The sequence below is a fragment of the Rhincodon typus genome, chromosome 8, assembly GCF_021869965.1.
Source record: "Rhincodon typus isolate 14 chromosome 8, sRhiTyp1.1, whole genome shotgun sequence".
Taxonomy (NCBI): domain Eukaryota; kingdom Metazoa; phylum Chordata; class Chondrichthyes; order Orectolobiformes; family Rhincodontidae; genus Rhincodon; species Rhincodon typus.
The window spans coordinates 77,594,136-77,615,566 of record NC_063339.1 but is presented as its reverse complement, the minus strand read 5'-3'; the positions used below and the strand labels follow the sequence as shown (position 1 = coordinate 77,615,566).

The following is a 21,431-nucleotide window of genomic DNA, read 5'->3' as shown; positions in this document are numbered from 1 at the left end:
TGAGGAATAGGAAATATTTCAAATTTTATGCCAACTATTCTCATGACATGTGAAGCATAGTATGAAACTAGTCAGAAATTGCTTATTTCACCCCAATAATCGAGTCCAACTTCCATTGTTGGACTCCAGTCATATTTGGATTTTTTTAATATTAACCTCATCAAAAGAAATTCCAATTTTGTACCCGTGAGCCCACATGCACTAGGAATTATCTTCAGAATGCCCAAGCATTTGTCAGAGTTGTACAAGCACAGAAGCAAACACTTCAGTCCAACTCATTCATAAATTAATCTAGTCTCATTTGCCAGCATTTGGCCCATTTCCCTCTAAACCTCTCTTATTCATATAAGAATCTAGATTCCTTTTAAATGCTGTAATTGTACCAGGCTCCACCACTTCCTCTGGCAGCTCATTCCATACACGCACTACCCTGTGTGAAAAGGTTGCCCCTTAAGTCCCTTTTCAATCTTCTCCTCTCACCTTAAACCCATGCCCTCTAGTTTTGGACAGCCCCAACCCAGAGAGGCTATTCACCCTATCCATGCCCCTTATAGTGTTATAAACCTCTAATAAGGTCACCCCTCAGCAACAGACTCTCCAGGGAAAATAACCCACAGCCTAATCAGCGTCTCCCTACAACTCAAGCCCTCCAAACCTGGCAACATCATTGTAAATCTTTTCTGAATCCTTTCATGTTTCACAACACCCTTTCTATAGCAGTGAGAATTGAATGCAGTATTCCAAAAGTGGCCTAACTCACATCCTATACAGCCACAACGTGACCAACCCAACTTCTATGCTCAATACACTGACCAATAAAGGCAAGAATACCAAAAGCCTTCTTCACTATCCTATCTACTTGTGGCTCCACTTTGAAGGAATTATGAACTTACACTCTAAGGTCTCTTTGTCCATCAACACCCCTTACCATTAAGGATAGAAGTCCTGCCTTGGTTTGCCTTTCCAAATTGGAGCACCTCATACATATCTAAATTGAATTCCATCTGCTACTCCTCAGCCCATCGACTTTCTGATTAAGATTCCATTGTGCTCCGAGGTAACCATGACACCTCCAATTTTGGTGTCATCTGCAAACTTACTAACCATACCTCCTGTATTCACATCCAAATCATTTACATAAATGATGAAAAGCAGTGGACCCAGCACCGATCCTGTGGCACACCATTGGCCACAGGCCTCCAGTCTGAAAAGTAAACCTCCACCACCACCCTCTGTCTTCTACCTTCCAGCCAGTTCTGTATCTAAATAGCTAGTTCTCCCTGTATTCCATGAGATCTCACCTTGCTAACCAGTCTACCATGCAGAACCTTGTGGAACTCCTTAGTGAAGTCCATACAAATCACGTCCACCGCTCTGCCCTCATCAAAAAACACAATCAAGTTAGTGAGACACAATTTCCCACATGCAACGCCATGTAGACTATCCCTAATCAGTCCTTGCCTTTCCAAGTACACGTCAATCCTGTCCCTCAGTAGTCCCTCCAACAACTTGCCCACCACTGATGTCAGGCTCGCCTGTCTAAAGTTCCCTGGCTTTTCCTTACCACCTTTCTTAAATAGTGGCACCATGTTAGCCAACCCCTAATCTTCCGGCACCTCGCCTGTGGCTACTGATGATACAAATATCTCAGCAAGGGGCCCAGCAATCACTTCCCTAGCTAGGGTACACCTGATCGGGTCCCGGGGATTTATCCATCTTCATGGTATTTTAAGACGTTCACCTCCTCTGTGATATGGACATTTTTTAAGATGTCGCTATTTCTTTCCCCATGTTCTCTATCTTCCATAACCTTCTCCACAGTAAACACTTATGCAAAATACTCATTTAGTACCTCCCCCATCTCCTGCAGTTCCATATATAGACGGCCATTGCTGATCTTTAAGGGGCACTATTCTCTCTCCGGTTACCCTTTCATCCTTAAATGTATTAGTAGAATCCCTTTGGATTCTCCTTAACCCTATTTGCCAAGCTATCTCATGTCCCCTTTTTTGCCCTCCTGATTTCCCTATTAAGTATACTCCTACTGCCTTTATACTCTTCTAGAGATTCACTTGATTGCTGTCCATACCTGACATATGCTTCCTTCTCATTCTTGACCAAAACCTCAATTTCTCTTGTCATCCAGCATTCCCTACATCTACCAGCTTTGCCCTTCACCCTAACAGGAACTTACTGTCTCTGGACTCTCATTGTCTCATTTTTGAAGCCTTCTCATTTTCCAGCTGTCCCTTTACCTGCGAACATCCGTCCCCAGTCAACTTTTGAAAGTTATTGCCTAATACCTTCAAAATTAACGTTCCTCCAATTTATAACTTTCATCTAATCTATTACGATGAAAAACATATCCAGAATACTGGACCACTCATGAAAGGATTTGTGCTAACAACTTTGAGCACTACAATGTGTGGATTTGAATACGATAATGGCACGGTGAAAGATAAATGGGAATATTTATTTTAACTACTCAGTTTGGTTGTGGTAATCCATTCAAAGCAACATAAAGTCAAGATTAGGTTGAATGAGTTGTTGTCTGCTGCTCAAAACATAATGGGCTGAATGGCCTTCTTCCATGCTGTAAACCTCAACATTTAATGGTTTGACTAACCAAGGCAGATGACAATGGAATCTCCAAACCAATATTTCAGACAGGGTAACAACATCTGGAGATTCTATACCAAATTGGATTTTACGTGTCCATTTTAGCACAGAAACAATTGCAGCCACAGGGGACAAATCACTTTATGATTAATAAATCTTGTTTAAATGAAAAGTGAATATCTAGTTTTGACTATCCTTTAAATTTAATGAAATATTAATTTGATTTGAAAAGTACCGACAAGGCAATGCAAGTATAAAAGCAGTTTACAATGTTACTGAAAAGCATCAAACTTTTATTAAATGTGAAAGATACTGTCTTTCTTTGGAGAGTTTAATAGCAAATATTTCACATATTTTAAAACTATCCCCAAAGTACAGTAGTGCATAGTTGGCTTTGGAGAGGATGCAAAAGAGGTTTACCAGGATGTTGCCTGGATTGGAGTGTAGTAGCTTTATGGACAGGTTGGACAAACGTAGATTGTTTTCAATAGAGTTTTGGAGACATAGGGGTGACCTAATTGAAGTATATAAGATTATGAGAGGCATGGATAAGGTGGGTAAGTCTGACTCTTTTTCTTGGAGTGGAAACAAAATACTAGGGAGTCAATGTTTAAGAGGCATTTAGACAGACACATGAACATCCAGGGAATAGAAGGATACAGGCCATATTCAGGTAGATGGGATTAGTTTAGAATGGCAGCATGGTCGTCACAGACATGGCAGGCTGAAGGACTTGCATCTGTACTGTACTGTTTTGTCCTTTCAACTGTCAGATATCTTACTAGCTCAATGGGAACGAAAGTTTCCACAATACAAATACAACTTTTCTTCAGGAAAACGAACATACTCAGGAAGTTCCTCGGTGTAAGGCAGTGAATAGCAGATCAAACATGGTGCAGGTCTGATCCCCTTCACACGCCAAGTTCATTATTTCAATTGGGGTAGCTACCGAGTCTCTAGAGCTAGCCACAGTGCACTTAATTAGAGAAAACAAAAATGTCTAGGACGTCATATGGATCCATGCCAAAGGAAAACAAATCTTGATAGCAGTTACATTCACAATAGTATCAGAGGTCTCTATCTCCTAGCGACTGACCCAGTGCCCTGGCTGACTTTCTATAGAGCACTCTCGTGAACAATTCAACTGTTTAACTTAAAGAACCAGGTCTGAAAGGACACTGTAACCAATCTTAAAAGGAAACTTACAAAATCAAATTAAACTGTTATTCCTGGAGTTGATGATGCATTCCAGTTCCTGCAGTAAAAACTGACCTCATCTTCCACAGCTAACCACGGAAAACGATTTATCCCCGCTGGGAAATTGAACCCCAGTTTCCTGCGATATGAACCACCAGACAATAATGAACTTCCTCAACAGTGGGTGTTTCATCTCTGGATCGTCTCAAATCACCAATCTTTTGGTTACCAGCTGAAAACTCCAACTAACTGCACCACAGACTGACAATAAATGTATCAGGTTCAAGGATTACTTTCAGTGCTATTGGGATGTGCTGCGAGTATGGGCTCTTAGTCTTTAATCAAACAATGCACGTCATTAACAAAACATCCACACACTCAACGCTACTCAGTCACCCTGAAAGGTAGGTGGGTTGGAATGTAGAGGTGATCATTGAGTCAAGACAAGCTGTAGTTCTATTGGGACATGCGTGATCAGTCATTTAGCACTGAACAATTCACCTAAACAATGGAAACAGTGAGGAGATACAAGACTACTGGAGCACAACAAGGAGTGGTGTCCTAAGAATAAGACGAAAAAATAAATCAAGCAAAACGGATAAATGCAGAGATCTAGCACCATGAAAGCCTTTGAAACATGTAAATATGCTACCTTATAAACCTGACTTTAATGGAAACATACAACACAACTCACCTTCAAAAGAACTGATTTGCTTTCTATAAAAACAGAAAATGCTAAAAATACTCAAAATCTGGCAGTGCCTGTGGTGGGAGAAACAGAGGTCACGCTTATGATTTGTGAACTTCAGCTGACCTTCTGACAAAGGTCATAACCTGAAAAGTTAACTGTTTCTTTTTATACAGGTGTTGTCAGACTGGATAAGTATTTCCAGCAATTTCTGTTTTTATTCCCGATTTCCAACAAAAGCAATATTTTGCTATTGCACATACTTTGCATGTCTGACTGCACTGCAATGCAAGTCACACAACCCTGAATTCTGTAACAACTGACTGTGAATGGTTATGTCACTATGAATATTTTTGCAAACAATTTTAAAAGCCCGGTAAGTAACAACCAAGAGAATATTTGTAGTCAGAAAACTGAAGCGTTAAATATTGAAGCCCTAAAGCTGATTTGCATTTTTGTTTTGTATTCTTTCATGGGATGATAGTGCTGCATACTAAGCAAACCCCTAACTGTCCTTGAGAAAGCGGTGTTGAGCCACCTCTTGAACCACTGCAGTTCATGTGGTGTAAGCACAGCCACAATGCCATTGTGAGGAGTTCAGGACTTTAATCCAGCGAAACCAAAGGAGCAACATAGTTCCAACTTGCAGGTGGCAGTGTTCCCTATGCATCTGCTGCCCCTGGATAAAAGTGCTGGAGGAACTCTGCAAGTCTGGCAGCATCTGTGGAGAGAGAAACTGAGTTAATGTTTTGAGTGCAATTTAGCTTTTCTTCTTATATCTGCTGCCCTGATTTCAGGTTAAAAGAGACTTGGTGAGCTGCTGCAGTGTGTCAGTGGCACAGGGGGTGAATGGTAATCAAGAAGGCTTCTTTGTTCTAGCTGTTGGACTTCTTCAGTGTCTTTGCTGCTGCAGTTATCCACACAGGCAGGGAGTATTCCATCACATTCCTGACTTGTGCCTTGTGAACAGGCTTTGGGGAAACAAGAGGTGACACAGAACTCACAGCCTCTCACTTGAACTGACAACTACAGAATTTGTGTAGTCAGCCCATTCAGCTTCTAATCAATCCATAACCCACAGCATGTTCATTGGTACCTAACTTTTCACTGGATGTTTCAAGACAAGAATCAGGATCAAGATCAAGGATGGGCCAGTTGGGCTATTAAAAACATGTTGAGGATTTGAAGGGGTCTCACAGCTGTTGGAACTCAAATTAAGTTATATGAATTAAGCTCAGAAGCAAAAAATGAGCAGCCACACTGCTAGGTGTGAACAGTTGACCTGAAATAGTAGGAGCTAGTCAGAGGAGCCAATGTATAGGCACACTTCCAAGTGCAAAAACAACAGAGCAATAAGAGTTGGGACTCCCCAGATATTAACTAGGATACAGTATGAAAGACACAGAGATCACAACATTCTTGAGCTGCTTTATCTGGATCTTGGTTTACAGGGGGCAATTTCAAAGCTTGTAGATGTCAGTAAACTTTGAAGAATTATCAACTATGGGGAGGTTGGTGTTGGAGTCGAAAAGGCCATTAACAAAATGGAGGAGTGGGCAGAGAGGTAGCAGATGAATTTCAATGAAGAGAACAATGAGGTGATGCACTTTGGTTTAAAAAAATTGAAAGACAATAGAAAATAGGGGATACAATTCTAAAGGGGGTGAAGGAGCAGAAGGGCCAGGGTGTGTACATGTACACAGATCATTGAAGGTGGCAGGACAAGTGAGAGAGCATTTCATAACCCATACAGCATTCTCAGATTTGTTATTAGGGGTTTAAGAGTTCAAGAGCAGGGAGGTTTTGTTGAACTTGCACAAGTCATTTATCATTTAGCTGGCACGTGTATAGTTGTTGGTGCCACACTATAGGAAAGATGCACTGGTGATTTACAAGAATGAAGTTTCTCATTCCTGGAATCAGTAACAAGGAAGGATTGAATAACCTGGCACCCGTACCCCTCAAGCAGCTGGCACCCAACAACCTCACCCACCTTTCTTACACACTGGCTTTTTCTCAGTAGCTGTCCAAGTTGATCAAGGACCTTTAAACCACAGAATAAGGAACCTGCTGCTGTAAGAGAAGCTTCAGTGCCAATCTACTTAACTGATGGCTGCACGTATTCCTGTACTTGACTATGCTGCTTTGGCTGGGATGGTTCCTGGCACAGACAGTTATCCAAAAAATGCCTCCAAAGTCAAGTGTACAACTTTTAGCCTGATCAGGTGGAAGAGAGACCATCTGCAGGGTCTATCATTTGCCTTATACCTACTGTCTGCTCACAGTCAGAGTACCTTTTCAACAATTTCACTTGTCACCCTCTGACTTTGTCTGCAGTTCACCTCAGAGTTTCCTTTTGGATACAGTATATTCACGTTGACGAGTATGAAAAATATCATCTTTCCTGGGTCAAAATCCTAGAACTCTCTGCCTAACAGCAATGTGGGTCTATCTACACCGAATAGATTACAGTGGTTCAAGGAGGCAGCTTAACACCGCCTTCTCAAGGGTAACTAGGGATGGGCGATAAATGCTGGCCTAGCCAATGATGCCCACATCCTCTGCATGAATTTTTTTAAAAAAAGCATCTTTTGACTACAGCTGATGAACAGATGACTTCATTCTTAAATTATACATAACCTCCTGAAATGAAATTTGACCTCTGGTCAGATTGAATTACTTTTTACTAAACTGAAAAGGAAACCTAGACTAACTCCTCAATTGCAAATTTTGTTGTTATCTTTTTCAATGGTACGGCCTCTGGAAACCTCATGAACAAGCCCATCATCATCATCATCACGGAATACCTACGATCAGATAAGCGTAAGCCAAGATCGTTTCTTGCGACAGTACATATTCCATCTTGTACCAACCCTTTCCTTTCTACTCAACCTTTTGGAAGTCACATATCCCAGAGTAATTAATTCCCAGTTTTAATCTTTGTGTAACTATTTCTGTAATCCTTCCACTAACTTATTTTTGTGCCATTAATTCATTATTTTCTTTTGAATATTATATCACTTTTTAATCTCTTTTCCACTTTTTACCCTATTTACTGTTGTTCTGTCCTTTCCTGTCCCACTCTGGGTATCGTTACTGTTATCCAAAAAGGTGCTCTACATTACTGACATATCCTTCTGCTTTGTAAGCTGACATATCCTCTCTCCTAAATCCTCCCTCCCAACTAATTTGTTTCAAATCCTCATTATTTGACTCCCAAGGATATTGATTTAAGCCTGCCCCACTGGAACAGCTCTTTTCAAGCCCACAAATGCCACCAATGCCCCATGAACTGAACTGAAACCCATTCCACCCGCACACATCTTAGAGCCACTTGAGCATCTTTGATGCCTTGATCAAACCTGCCTCCACAGCACCGTCAAAGAGAACATCAGTTTCAAAAGCATCCATAAGCTTTCCAAAAGAGAAATCATCATAGAAACCCTCCATAACCTGAATGAACTGGATAATGATGGTCAGAGCTGTATTTTATTCCTTGCTTCCCTTAGGAGACTCAGATAGATCTGGCCTGGATTTTATGGCCCCTGGAGAAACACGTGTCAGAATCTTTTGGCAGTCATTGCACTGATTTACAAAGAGTTAGGGAGAAGTTAGTAGAATTAAATGCTGCTCTAACTTTAACCACACATCCACCACCTCAAAACCAGCTCCTCCTCACGGACCTCTGGACCCAACTGACCTGTTCTGAGGAAGGGCTACCGGACCCGAAACGTTAACTCTGTTTCTCCCTTCACAGACACTGCCAGACCTGCTGAGCCTTTCCAGCAACTTTGTTTTTGACTGGTTCCTCCTCAATTTCTAGGAGTGACCCAACCCACCCCTCCCAAAGGTCCAATCCTGGTTAAATATAAAACAAAATCCTCAGCTGTACACTTTGTCCCTTCCTGTCCCACTGCTCCTTGACATTTTTCCTCTGCTCCAGTCCGAACCCTGCCCTGCCTATCCTCTCGTCACTGACCCACACTGTCATCCTACACATGTTGTTCCTTAATCACGTAGCTTAATCCTTATATCCCCTTATCCACTTACCCAGGGTTTAAATGTCCAATAGCTGTTCAGCATGTTAGTAAATAGACGAGTTTACCAGAGTACAGCGGTTACTGTTATAAATAAAAGGAATGTGACTTGGCTTCACTGAATGACCTATAGTATTTGGATTCAGTTAATGAAAAGATACATTAGGCATTTCCTCAAGCCTCCAGCATTGCAAAATGAGCCTGGAAATGTGGGGAATGGACAGAGAAAAAATAAAATGTGGGGAGTAGAAATCTGATGATGAATTTTGCTCTTGGAATATTTGGGCCATTAATCCAAGCCTGGTGATTTATCAACTTTCAAGGAAACCGAATTTATTCAAACTTCATTCTTCACCATAATTATGCTTCCAACATTCCACTTTTAAATAATTTGTGGTCTTCTTCATCTGTCTCTTTTGAAAATGGACACAAAGTACTCACAGGCAAAACTGGAGGAATAGTTAGGTAAAATGATTGGAAGCTAGAGAAGAGATAAAACATGAGCTAACAATACTTTCCTCCTGTTTTAACCTTCAGTCCGAAAGACATGAGGTTCCACAGATTTTGGAGCAGCAAGCAGATATAATGCCTCATATTAGCAGGGCTGGGAAATAACTGCATAATTGGCATGCATTCTATGCCTTTCTTCTGCTGAAGTTGTGACTCAGCATATTATCCTTCTGCAGCCTTTTCACGACACTCCAAATATTACCCCCTACTTTTCAATGATGGCTTTTGCCTACCTTCATCTGTTCCCTAACATGCTGCAGATATGACATAACTCTGATCACGTCCTCTCTGTGTCTGGTTATTTAAAAACCCCGTTTAAATTAATGAACAGAAGGCATTCAAAACAAAAAAGTTACAGCATAACAAAAACTGATGGTTGCCTCATGACAAGTGTTGTGCAATGACTGAAGCCAGGCCTAATTAACACTTTAAATGCAATTTCATGATCTCTTCTCCCCATGTGCAGCCATTCACCAAATGTGGAAATTAAACAATAAAATGGAAAAGACTTTCAAGACTTTAAGTTGAAGATCTGACAAAACGAAGAATTCATGGAGGTAGGGAACAAAAGGGATTCTGGTACAATCTCTAGCTCAGACAAGAACCAGCCAGCATTACTATCAAACTACAAAATGAAATAAAACAAAAAAAAAATTAGGTGAACTCATTGAACACCACAAACCTGCAGCTCAAATGGAAGGGCAAAAAGCTGTGAAGGAGGTGGAAATGGATGGATGGATAAGGGAATAGTCACTTGACCTGTAAAGGTGGGAATTTCTTAAAGGCAATGTGACAATTTCTACCCAATTCAAAATTAGCTGAGGCGCTAAAATAGGGCTGTACACACACATCTAAGACAGTTTGTCCGAAATGTCTAAATGCAACATGGTCCGATTGAGATAACCACGTGTAGAGCTGGATAAACACAGCAGGCCAGGCAGCATCAGAGGAGCAGGAAAGCTGACGTTTCGGGTCTGGACCCTTCTTCAGAAATGGGGGAGGGGAAGGGGTCTCCGAAAGAAATAGAGAGAGGGGGAGGCGATAACAGAAGGTGGATAGAGGAGCAGATAGGCAGAGAGAAGATGGCCAGGTCAAGGAGGCGGGGTTGAAGCCAGTCAAGGTGAGTGTAGGTAGGGAGTTGGGATGGGGGTTGGTCAGTGAGGAGGGAGGGGTGGGTAGGTGGGAGGGAAGACGGACAGGTCAAGGAGGCGGGGATGAAATGGGCTGGTCTTGGGATGAGGTCAGGGGTGGGGAGATTTTGAAGCTTGTGAAGTCCACACTGACACCATTGGGCTGCAGGGTTCCCAAGCGGAACATGAGGTGCTGTTCCTCCAGCCTTCGGGTGGCATCATTGTAGCACTGGAGGAGGCCCAAGATGGACATGCCGTCCAGGGAGTGGGAGGGGGAAGTTGAAGTGGTTCGTGACTGAGAGGTGTTGTCGTTTGTCACGAACCAAGCATAGGTGCCCCACAAAGCGGACTCCATGCCTCTGCTTGGTTTCCCCAATGTAGAGGAGGCCATATCAGGAACAGCGGATACAGTATACCACATTAGCAGATGTGCAGGTGAACATCTGTTTGATGTGCAAGGTCTTCTCGGGGCCTGGGATGGAGGTGAGGGGGGAGCGTAGGGGCAGGTGTAGTACTTCCTGCGGTTGCAGGGAAAAGTGCCAGGGGTAGTGGGGCTAGTCGGGAGTGTGGAGCGGACGAGGGAGTCATGGACAGAGCAGTCCCTCCGGAAGGCAGATAAGGGTGGGGAGGGAATTTCTGAAGAAGGGTCCAGACCCGAAACGTCAGCTTTCCTGCTCCTCTGATGCTGCCTGGTCTGCTGTGTTCATCCAGTTCTACACCCTGTTATCTCAGGCTGCAGCATCAGCAGTTCCTACTATCTCATGGTCCGATTGATGCGGGTTGGGGCATGGAGTGGATATGGGGACTTTTCCTAAAATGCAAAATTGAAAAATACATTTTTATGCACAAATTTCAACTGTAATTATCAGAGGCAGCCATGCCATAAAATTTGAATACCTAGGTCAAAATCAGATGGGTGCCCATTAATTTTAAGTGAACAGCAAAATGGGAAGACAAATAACTAAATGAGAAAAATTCCTATCTTTAGGGTTATCTAAATTCTTTTAGCCATGCACTTTCTATACACTGGTGTAGTAGAACTATACTGATAGGTTCTGGGAAACCAACAGTTATAATAATCCCACATACCATAGATGCATACCAGTAGCAGTGAACTGTTTTATTTTACATGGCCCACTCAATATTAAAAAAACAAGAATTCAGCTACTGGAATGATAGAGGTAGTTTTAGAAACAAATCACAGGCAATATACTGAGATAACAAGGTGTAGAGCTGGATGAACACAACAGGCCAAGCAGCATCAGAGGAGCAGGAAAGCTGACGTTTCGGGTCTGAACCCTTCTTCAGAAATACTAAAATTACACAGCTCAACATCAAATACTGATCTATATATCGAAGGCACTGATCAAGGTTTCCTCCTTTTTGACATGGCATCAAGAATTACCAGGAGACCTCTACATCATCAATTGTGTGCATGCCCTTTTAAGTTTTTGTGATATTTTGCTCAATTATCCACCTACTGTTTTGGCCTCAGTGTAATTCTCCAGAATGGAGTACCTGGGAGGAATTAATATTGGTGATGCAAGTCCCAACAGCAGACCTCCCACATGGGAAGAATTATAGCTTGGGCAGAAGCGCCTGTTAAATGCACTGACTACCCAGCTGCTTTGTGAATGAGGTTGAGGAGCGAGGCCCATCCAGTCAAGCATTGGTTTGGAACGCAAGGCAGAAATCCTGGCATCCGCTGATGGTAGCACAAGTGCTGACACTTCAAAAATGGTAGCCAAACGGGCGTGGAGGTAGACGTTCCATAGGTTTCACTGCTTTTGTGCTTGTAGCTGAGAGAATCTGAAATAGAGCTCAGAACATCAGCCATCTGCTCCAAGCCAGAAAGAGGTGGATCCATTCTTGGTGACAACAGCATCCATAATTATGAAGTGCTTTGAGAGGTTAGTCATAGCTCACATGAACTCTAGCCTACCAGGCTGCCTTGATCCTTTGCAATTTTCCCTACCAGCGCAACAGATCCATGACAGATGCTATTTCCCTGGCCCTACACTCATCCTTGGAACATCCGGATAACAAGGATACCTACATCAAGGTCCTATTTATTGACTACAGTCTACCTTCAACACCATAATTCCAAACAAGCTCATCTCCAAACTCCGAGACCTAGGGTCCCCACTCTGTAACTGGATCCTCAGCTTCTTGATCCATGGACCATAATCTATAAGAATAGGCGACAACGCCACCCCCATGATAATCCTCAACACTGACACCGCACAAGGCGGAGTACTCAGCCCCCTGCCATATTCTGTATACGTTCATGACTGTGTGGCCATATTCCACCTCAACTCCATTTACAAGTTTGCTGACCGACACTATAGTTGTAGGCTGGATCACAAACGATGATGAGACAGAGTTCAGGAAAGAGATTGAGAGCATAGCAGCATGATGTAAAAACAACAATCTCCCCATCAAGATCAGCAAAACGAAAGCGCTGGTCATTGGCTTCGGGAAGTGGAATGGAGGGCACATCTCTCTCACTAAACCCAGTGTTCCCCATAATTTCTGCTACGTTATTCGTGTTCTCTTTTGTGAAGACAAAAGCAAAGTATGAATTTAGTTAGTTCGCCAGCCATTTAGGCGCTCCCCATTATAAATTCCCCTGTTTCTGACTGTAAGGGACCTACATTTTTCTCTTTACCTATCTACAGAAACTTCTCTGGTCCGTTCTTATCCTCTGCAGGTTTACTCTCATACTCTATTTTCCCTTTATTAATCAATCCCATTGTCCTCTTTCACGGAATTCTAAACTGTTCCCATTTGATATTTTCATAGCAGTTTGCTACAACAGTGGACTGCCTGACTACTTCAGACGGCAGCACTCCATTGCTGTGGGTCTAAGATTACTTGAAAGCCAGAACAGATGAGAATGGCAGATTTCATTCCCTGAAGAGCATAGTGGAACCAAATTGGTTTTTAATGACATGATCACCATTACTGATAATAGCTTTATTTAATTCTAGATTTACATAATTAACTCAATTTCAATTCCCCAGTTAGTAAGGTGGGACTTGGAACTCATGTATCCAGATCATTAATCCATACCTCTGTGTTATAGTAATACAACCATTATGCTACAGTGCTACATGACTTATATACTTAAACAATAGCAAGCTAAAGTTGTATTAACAGAGATGAGGGTTTTTTTTTGTATTTTATCAGCTAATTCCCATTAATTGTGATGTTCTGATGCAGGATCAAAGACAGATTTATCCTTCCATACCTTGCAAATCATCCAGCTTTTTTCATTGAAACTTCTGACATTTGCAGCAATACAGCGACATGGGAACCAGTGTAATCACACAAAGTGGCATTCTTTAACTTGTGAATGTGTCATCAGGCTACTTAAGGAAGAACAGCTCTTAAAAGAACTGACTTGGAATTGAGTTATTTATATAGCAGAAATAGTGGACATGACTGAGAATCATGACTGATAGGCAAGAGAAAAGACTATAGGCTTTGAAATTGTAGTATCCCAGCCAAGCCTGGCAGGGGATTGTAGTTCAGTCCACTTGCTCAGTGGCACAGCTGCACAATACCTTACCCGACTGACCCCAAGAATATAACATCAAGAAAACAGACCAATAATCTAAACTGTCAAGCTTCTGAGGTTGCACCTGCTTTCGACCCACTCAAACAGCTTTTCTAATATACATCCAAACTAGTGTAATAGCTGGTTTCAGGTGTCTACTATCCTTTCCTCTTACAATCTGTGTAAGTTTATTGTTAGTTTCTTCTAAAGTTCGCAGCCCTCAATGCTGACCAAAAAGGTACCTGAGTGAACTACTTCTAGATTTATGCCTAAGCTGTGCTAAATAGCAATAAGAAAGTGTAATAGGAGCAAAAGATTAGATATATTTAGTTTGACCTCCAATCAGATGTTTTCTACTTGTGAGTCGCTACTACTCCCACTTCAATTCCCCCATGAAAGATCAGGGACCCACCATCCAGATAGTCTAGTGATACATAGCACAACTCCACTGATCAACAACACTGCCCTTTGCCAACTGCTTTAAAAAAATGTTGCAAATCAATCCAAAAAATGGTCTGTACACTAATGTAACATGCCTTACACCATCATTTTACCTTTATTAATGAACAACAGCATGGCTGGAAAGCAACCTCTTAACACTCAACTTAACTGAAGATATAAGATTTATGTGATTCAAAGCTGTATAATTCAGCAAAAATGAACCAAATCAACTGCAGTCAAAATTACCATACGTGCTAATCCAGTAATTTCTTACAACATAAATATTTCACTCAATGACTGGAAAATAGAGAGTGCAAATAATTACTTAAATAATTCTAATGCATTAATTCTCGATATCAGATTCTTTTTGGCCTCTTTTTAAGGTATTAATGGGGCAAACAATGTACTGCCTTCTCATACTTCACTCATGGCCACAGAAAATCAATCAGTACTTAGACTTTATGTGACTTCAGAAGGGATTATAGCTAAGCCTCACCACTACCTCAGCTGACATCTGAACACATGGGCACTTTCACTTGAGCTTTAACAGTTAGTAATCAGGATGGCTTTTCATTTCTAAAGCCAGGGATAACGTAGCTGTTACTGCATTCTAATTTCTGTTTCAGAAGAGAGAAACAAACTCCGTTTACATTAGGACCCCAAATACTTTTATCAAGAATTCCATTAAATGCACATTCCACGGATTTCCCAAACTGCATTTCTATAAGCAAACAAAATTCAGAGTCATAAACATTCTTTGCTGTTTCATGTTCTATTTCTTTTCAGCAAAGCAGGACAAGTTGAGGAAAGTAGAACATAAAAATGATTTACATTTATACAAATGTACAAATATTGCTTAAAATAATACATTAGCATTTGAGATGAACACAAAATACAGAAGTCATCAGAATCGCTGTTGAGCAAATCTTTAATTTCGAAAAAGACTAAAAAGTGCATAAGTTTTTCATTCGTTAGAAGTTAGATGTGACACAGCACTGTCAAAACGTAGAACGTAGATTCTGGAGTGAGGAGAGGAGTGTTTATTTTTCCAAAAATAACTGAGAAGCATTTGTTGTTAATATTTACAGTATTTTCCCTTCCAGTTTTGTTCTCCAACGTCTCCATATCAATGCTTGCAATGAGAAGATCTAAGGGGTGTAACAGCAGTTAGGACTAACTAGAAATATGATGGCAGTTTTTCTCCCCTCCACATTTAGGCACTTCAGACCATTTAAAAAAAAAACTATGTCAGTTATGTCTCCATTATATTGTATTTTTATTTCAGTAAGTGTTTCATACTCCCATATCTCACACTTTCATATTTCGACTCAGAAAGTGACAAGTTCAAGTCACTGTATCTGTTGACAGTCACTGCATTGATGCACTTTGAAGTTGACCCTTCAGCTTCATAGAATCATAGAATCCATACAGTGTGGAAACAGGCCCTTCAGCCCAACAAGTCCACACCGAACCTCAGAGCATCCCACCCAGACCCATCCCCCTATAACGCACCTAATCTACACATCCCTGAACACTACGAGCAATTTATTTTTGAGACCTGTTGTGAGAAAAGGTTGACAACTACTGTTCAGTGACGGAACTGGGAGAGAAACAATTTTAGCAATACTCACAATTTTAACTGTAGAAAAACTAAAAACTGTAAGTTGCTGTTTCTAAGTACTTGTACTACCTTGCCATCGTCTCCTGAAGGCACTAATGTAGAAGTGCGGGTTCACGGGTGCCAACTGTTCTCCAGTACTTAGATATGGAAGCATAATTCATATGTGAACCTAAATTATGATTACTGGTTGCATATTTGCCCATTGTAATAACAGATACCCCTGTATCTAGACTGTGGTTTAGTTTTATCCTGTCCCAAAATTCTATTAGTTGTGATTACTTTACCGAACACAGACTTAGCTCCAGGTCAAGCACAATTCTATTGTGCAATTTGAAGATTTGGCAAATACAACAATCAAATCCTGACATTCGAACACAAAAAATTTCTACCAATGCAGTGCCTAGGATTTCAATATTCTTCTTTTACTTCGGAGGGAAGGCACAGAAAAAATGTCAACATGGTACTAAATATAACCTTAAAAGAAATCTGTGACCTTGACTGACCGACTTTAGGCTTCTCTCTGGAACAGGAAGGTTTTAAACATTTTCTGTGTTCAGACAGATTTAGGGTAAAAAGGAACACCAAATTTTAATCAGCCGGAAATTCAGCAGATTAGGCAATAATGTTAGCCAACATCTTCTATTGCTGCAAAAACATAGACATAGACTTAGGGATGGTAATGGTCACAATGACATATAAACAGTCCTGGGAAAACAAATGCATTGCCTCTATCCAGAAATCACACTTTATTTTGTTTAGTAATAATGTTCTATAGGACCTTTCCAAATAAACAAACAAATATCAATTTATTGCAAATAATGAGCAGTTTTTTGTGGCGAATATGCAAACATGTATAACTGAATGGAGGTCATCCCAACTCAATTCAAAATCCTATAGACAGCAAGAAATGGAAGTCAAGACCCAGTCAGGCTAAATTCTACTGGGCCATTGACATTTCCTTCTGGATTGTTAATAAAAACTTCTCATTCACAAGCATATACAGGACTACCTTAAGTACAAAATATGCAGCATAGAAAAATTAATCTCATTCAAACATGATCACAAATATCCAAATTCAATAAATATAGAAAGCAACATGAAGCTGCCACATTCTCCGTATCACTGTTAAATTAAAAGTTGGTTGGTGCCCAATCATCATTATTCAATCATCTTGCTTTTTTTTCCTCTGCATGGTACATAATGTAATACAGAAAGACCTCTATTCGAAGTTACCCTGTTCAATATAGTTTCACTTTAATGTCAGAAAGTTAATAGAGCCCATTATCCTGTTCAGCATTGCAAGATTTGTTTTAATGTTGATTTCTTTCTGAAACTATTGATACTGCATCCGTTTCCTGACCTTTGAGTTGTGCCCTTTCTCCATCCTGAACCTTCAGGCTGTGGCCTCTCCCCAGTGTTTGGCGTACTAGTTACAATCTCCTTCTCCCTCCTCAGCTCACCCATGCTCTACTTACACCTCTGCATGCCCATTCAAGATCCAGATTTGATCCAAAGCTAAGGCTCTGATTTTGTGGGAATGCAAGTACCTATGGCTGAGAGGTGCTGGATCTTTTGTAATCCGTGTTCTTCAAATGATTTTCAAAGCTTCTCCTGCCTTCTCCCAAGCCCTTGGTCATGGTGAGGGTTAAGGAGAGGGAAGGGACAAGTGGGAGCATAAAAAAAATTGCAAAAAGCCTCAGCACATCTGAACAATCAGGACTCTCACTTCCACAACACTGCAGCTCCAGCTTTTGGATTGTGATTGGGAACGTAAGCCACAAGTAGAAGTGGAAGTGGTGAGAGGGGAGGTCAGAGGCCACGATTCAGACTATCAATAAGCAGAAAGGGTCTGGGTCAACCAGGGGGAATGGGAGCAGAAGGCTTAGGAAGCGGGATTGCTGATGAAAAGGAAGGTAATAGAAGTAGCAGGTTATACTTTTATTGTTTGTCTTTTTATACGTTGTTTCATTCACCAACGTAGAAATTAAGTGATGTAAAATATTTAAACTTGGTATAATGATTTAATGTTTTTTCTGATAAAATAGGTCTGACAGAACCCAACTACAACAATGTTTTAGTGAAAGTCAATTTTTGGAACCCCACTCAACTTTAAATGAGGACTTACTGTATTGTTAATATGATGGCATCTGTTGCACCATTCAACAGCCAATTTAAAAATTTTATCCATGATTAATTCCTTAACTTTTGCCCTCCAAATTACTTCCATTCTTTGAGATATTATCCCAATTTAAATAGGTTTACACTCCAACTTTCAGAAAATGATGCAGATTTATGGTCAGTCTTGATTCTTGTTTGCTCTCCAGAAGACAGAATTCATTATTTTGACACGCCTCCCTCTTCCTTAACCTGCTTGTCCAGCTGATAACCTTATGGAGGTTTGTCATGCAAGAAAGCTTGTCCCATTTTCGAACAGAGAACTATTAAACTGGGGGGCTCCAAGTTGAAATGCAATGACCCAGTAAGGTCATTAGTAATTAATCCCAAACTTAGCATCAATATAACAATGCAGATCTGTGCAATGAAAGACTGACATGCAAAATCCTGTGGATGTTTTGTACCCTTGAGACTTACTATTATGATCCTTTGAATAATCAACAAATTGCTTCTTCAATCCCCATTTTCTAGTCTTCAAGTTTTGTCTTCCTCGTGCTGCTCTTTAAAATGTTGTTGAAAGCAAATAATTGATTGGTATTTATGCAACCTTACTGAGCTTAGTCCTATTCTTACCTGAAGTACACACATTTGGAACTTCCACTTTAAATACCAGCGATCAGCAGTTAAAAATCCCCGGGTTTTGTTCCTTCTTCCAATTTAGGTAGGCAAATTGTGAAGGGAATCCAATCAAGAGCAACCACAAAGTTGTTCCCCAGCCAAAGAATAGATGGGGATTGTTTCTGTACTTCTATTACAAGTTGCTTTAGTAAGTGATATTTAGAAGTGAAAGAAATATAAAATGGCATTTTGCACAATAAAATTATCCTTTCAATTCAAATTTGATGTCTAAGCACATGTGAAGACAAATGACAAGATATACCCAATCTTGTTAACATAAACGGATTCAAGATTCCAAATTAGAGAAATCATCAAATGTGCTGCATGGCTTCAATGCTGTCAGAAGCCAAAGCATATAGTGTGGAATGGAGTCTGTAGCAGTCATGAATGTTACTTATATACAAAATGCATTACTTTGAGAGCTTAGTATTTTTTGCATGTTAGAACAAGGCACACAACACTCAATAAATGCAAGGTGCAAATAAAAGCTGAAACTACAATCTGAACAATGCTGTGAACAGGAGGCCTAGGTAAGAAGATAAACCCTCAAAATGCCATACCTCTTCATAAGGAATTTCATCTCTAGAGAAGTCCAAAAACAGAGTCTTTTAAAAAAAAATTGGAAGCACTGAGGCAGTGCTCTTTCAGACTCTCGGGATGTAGTGCAACTGTCTTTCCAGAAATGGCAAAGATCAAATATACAACTGTACACAGGAATTAGCTTCCAGTTTCTCACCAATTCCCAAATGTAAGCACAAAGCAAACATGCTAGTAACCAAATCTGTACACAATATTATTGAAACTAACAATATATTACACAGTGCATACCATCTGCCCACTCATACTCCAACAGAGAGTCAGGCCACCTATCTGAAAGTCCATCTTGTTCAACTGTCCATTTTGAGAATACAAAAAAAATCTTGCATCCTGATTTTGACTGGTCACATTTATGTCTCTGTGGGACAAACCTTGCGGTCTTTGCAGCAGAAATAGTGGACCACAACTCCATTCGGGTAACGAGCGAAAGCACTATAGAAGAAGATAGAAAAAAAAATATAAATAACTAGTAGAATGACCAGCTTAAAAATACCATGAGTAAGCAGAAGAGCAACTTTTCTATAGAATGCAAGATACATCTAATCACCGAAATAGAGCAGAAATCAGGTACAAAATTTGAGGTCCTCTTGAGGGCTTAATTTTGATTTTCCAGGGCCCTTTTCATTCTCATCAGCTCATTTGTTAAGTAATACTATCGTGTAACAACATTACACATTTGTGTTGATGTATATGGTATTTGGACACAGAAGCAGATTTAGAAGAATTCATCAATATCCTAAATAATTATCAACCTATTAAACCTAAAAATACAAGACACAAGGAAAACATTAGTCTTCTAAATACCACATTATTTAAACTGGTACAAGACAATAGGCATAAAAGTTAGCAAAGGTTTTGTTAAAAGTAACTGATATATACTTTGACACACTAAAAACCATCACCCTAAAGTGTGTGTCATCCTGAGTGTTCCTTTGTTAACAGGTTGGAAGACATCTCTCCCCTGCTATACCTGTGAACTCTGCATCTCTAACCCTCTCACCTCCATGTTTCTCCAGTCCCTCTGGCCTCCGTGTCTTTCATTTATCACCTCCATGTCAAAAGGTCAGTGATAGCAGGAGTACAGTATGGTTATGGGAGAAGGAGGTCAACAGTGAGAACTTAGCACTATCCCCACTTTCTCATGCTGGGTCTCTCGATCAGCTACTGATGCTTATGAACAAGGGACAGTAAATCACACACATCCCCATCTCTGCTGGAAGTCTGCACTTGTTTGCTCAACATGGACCAACAATGGAAATTGTCCCTCTCCACCTTGGGTTATACTAGTGGCAGTGGGATAAGGTCCTTAAGTGAGCATTAAGTGCCTACTGAGGCTCTCAATTGGTAGCCAGTAGGAAGATCATCCATGGGAGCTGACATTGCAGTCTTAATCAGGATAGAGGTGGGACGACAGTGAGGCTTCAACCTGCAACCTTTCTGTTTAATAACACCCTGTCAGCAATGAGGAAGGGCACAAAATTCCACCTACTGTATCTACTACATGAATCTCCAACTTGAAATAGATAGTTTGAGAGTCAGTTTGTTAGCTCTGAATTCATTTAAATCCAAAATATAAAGTTACAGATAGCTCAAGGCTCAACTGTTTCCAATGTATTTCACTTGCAACAGACCTAAATTTTGAAGGTTAAATTACTATCTCAATACATCTAGTGCTATGACTCTATATTTGCAGTCATCTTCATAAAGCCATCAGGGTTGCCAAGAGACAATACCAGACTAGAGTCCCAGACTAACCATATGAACACGTCGACTCTGGCAAGTCTTACACAATATAATAGGCTACAACGTGAAATTGAGCAGAACAACAACAATGCATCCCTCCCCGATGAGCTCAACGCATTCTATGTTTATTTTGAATAGAAGGTCAGTGAAATGATGTAACTTGCCCCGAATAGCCTCAGGTGCACCTGTATGCACAGTCACCGCTACAGAGATCCGCCTTCTTGAGAGCGAACCCATGAAAAGCGACTGGCCTGGATGGAGTCTCCAGCCTTGGACTCGGATCCTTTGCAGACCAATCGGTGGGAGTATTCGCAGGCATCTTTAACCTTTCCTTATTGCGATGGGAGGTTCCCATCAGCTTCAAGGAGCCAACTATAATGCTGGTGCCAAAGAAAAAAATCAGGCAATGGGCCTTAATGACTACTGCCTGGTGGCTCTGGAATCCTGTGCTTCAAGAGCTTAGTAAACACACATATCAACTCCCAGATTGCCTTGA

General features: G+C 40.7%; 2 protein-coding genes across 2 annotated transcripts in view; both read right to left on the bottom strand.

The window, feature by feature from the left end:
- The window catches only part of LOC125483793 (cytosolic phospholipase A2 zeta-like), a 96,437-nt gene extending 92,329 nt beyond the window's left edge, over nt 1-4,108 (bottom strand). The window contains exon 1 of the mRNA XM_048600477.1: nt 3,826-4,108. The gene's annotated coding sequence lies outside the window, so the exon portion shown is untranslated. The remainder of the gene's footprint in view (nt 1-3,825) is intronic.
- Nucleotides 4,109-14,553: 10,445 nt separating this feature from the next.
- The window catches only part of vps39 (VPS39 subunit of HOPS complex), a 93,301-nt gene continuing 86,423 nt past the window's right edge, over nt 14,554-21,431 (bottom strand). The window contains exon 25 of the mRNA XM_020535715.2: nt 14,554-19,624. Coding sequence (XP_020391304.1) covers nt 19,543-19,624 — 82 coding nt within the window. The 3' untranslated portion in view covers nt 14,554-19,542. The remainder of the gene's footprint in view (nt 19,625-21,431) is intronic.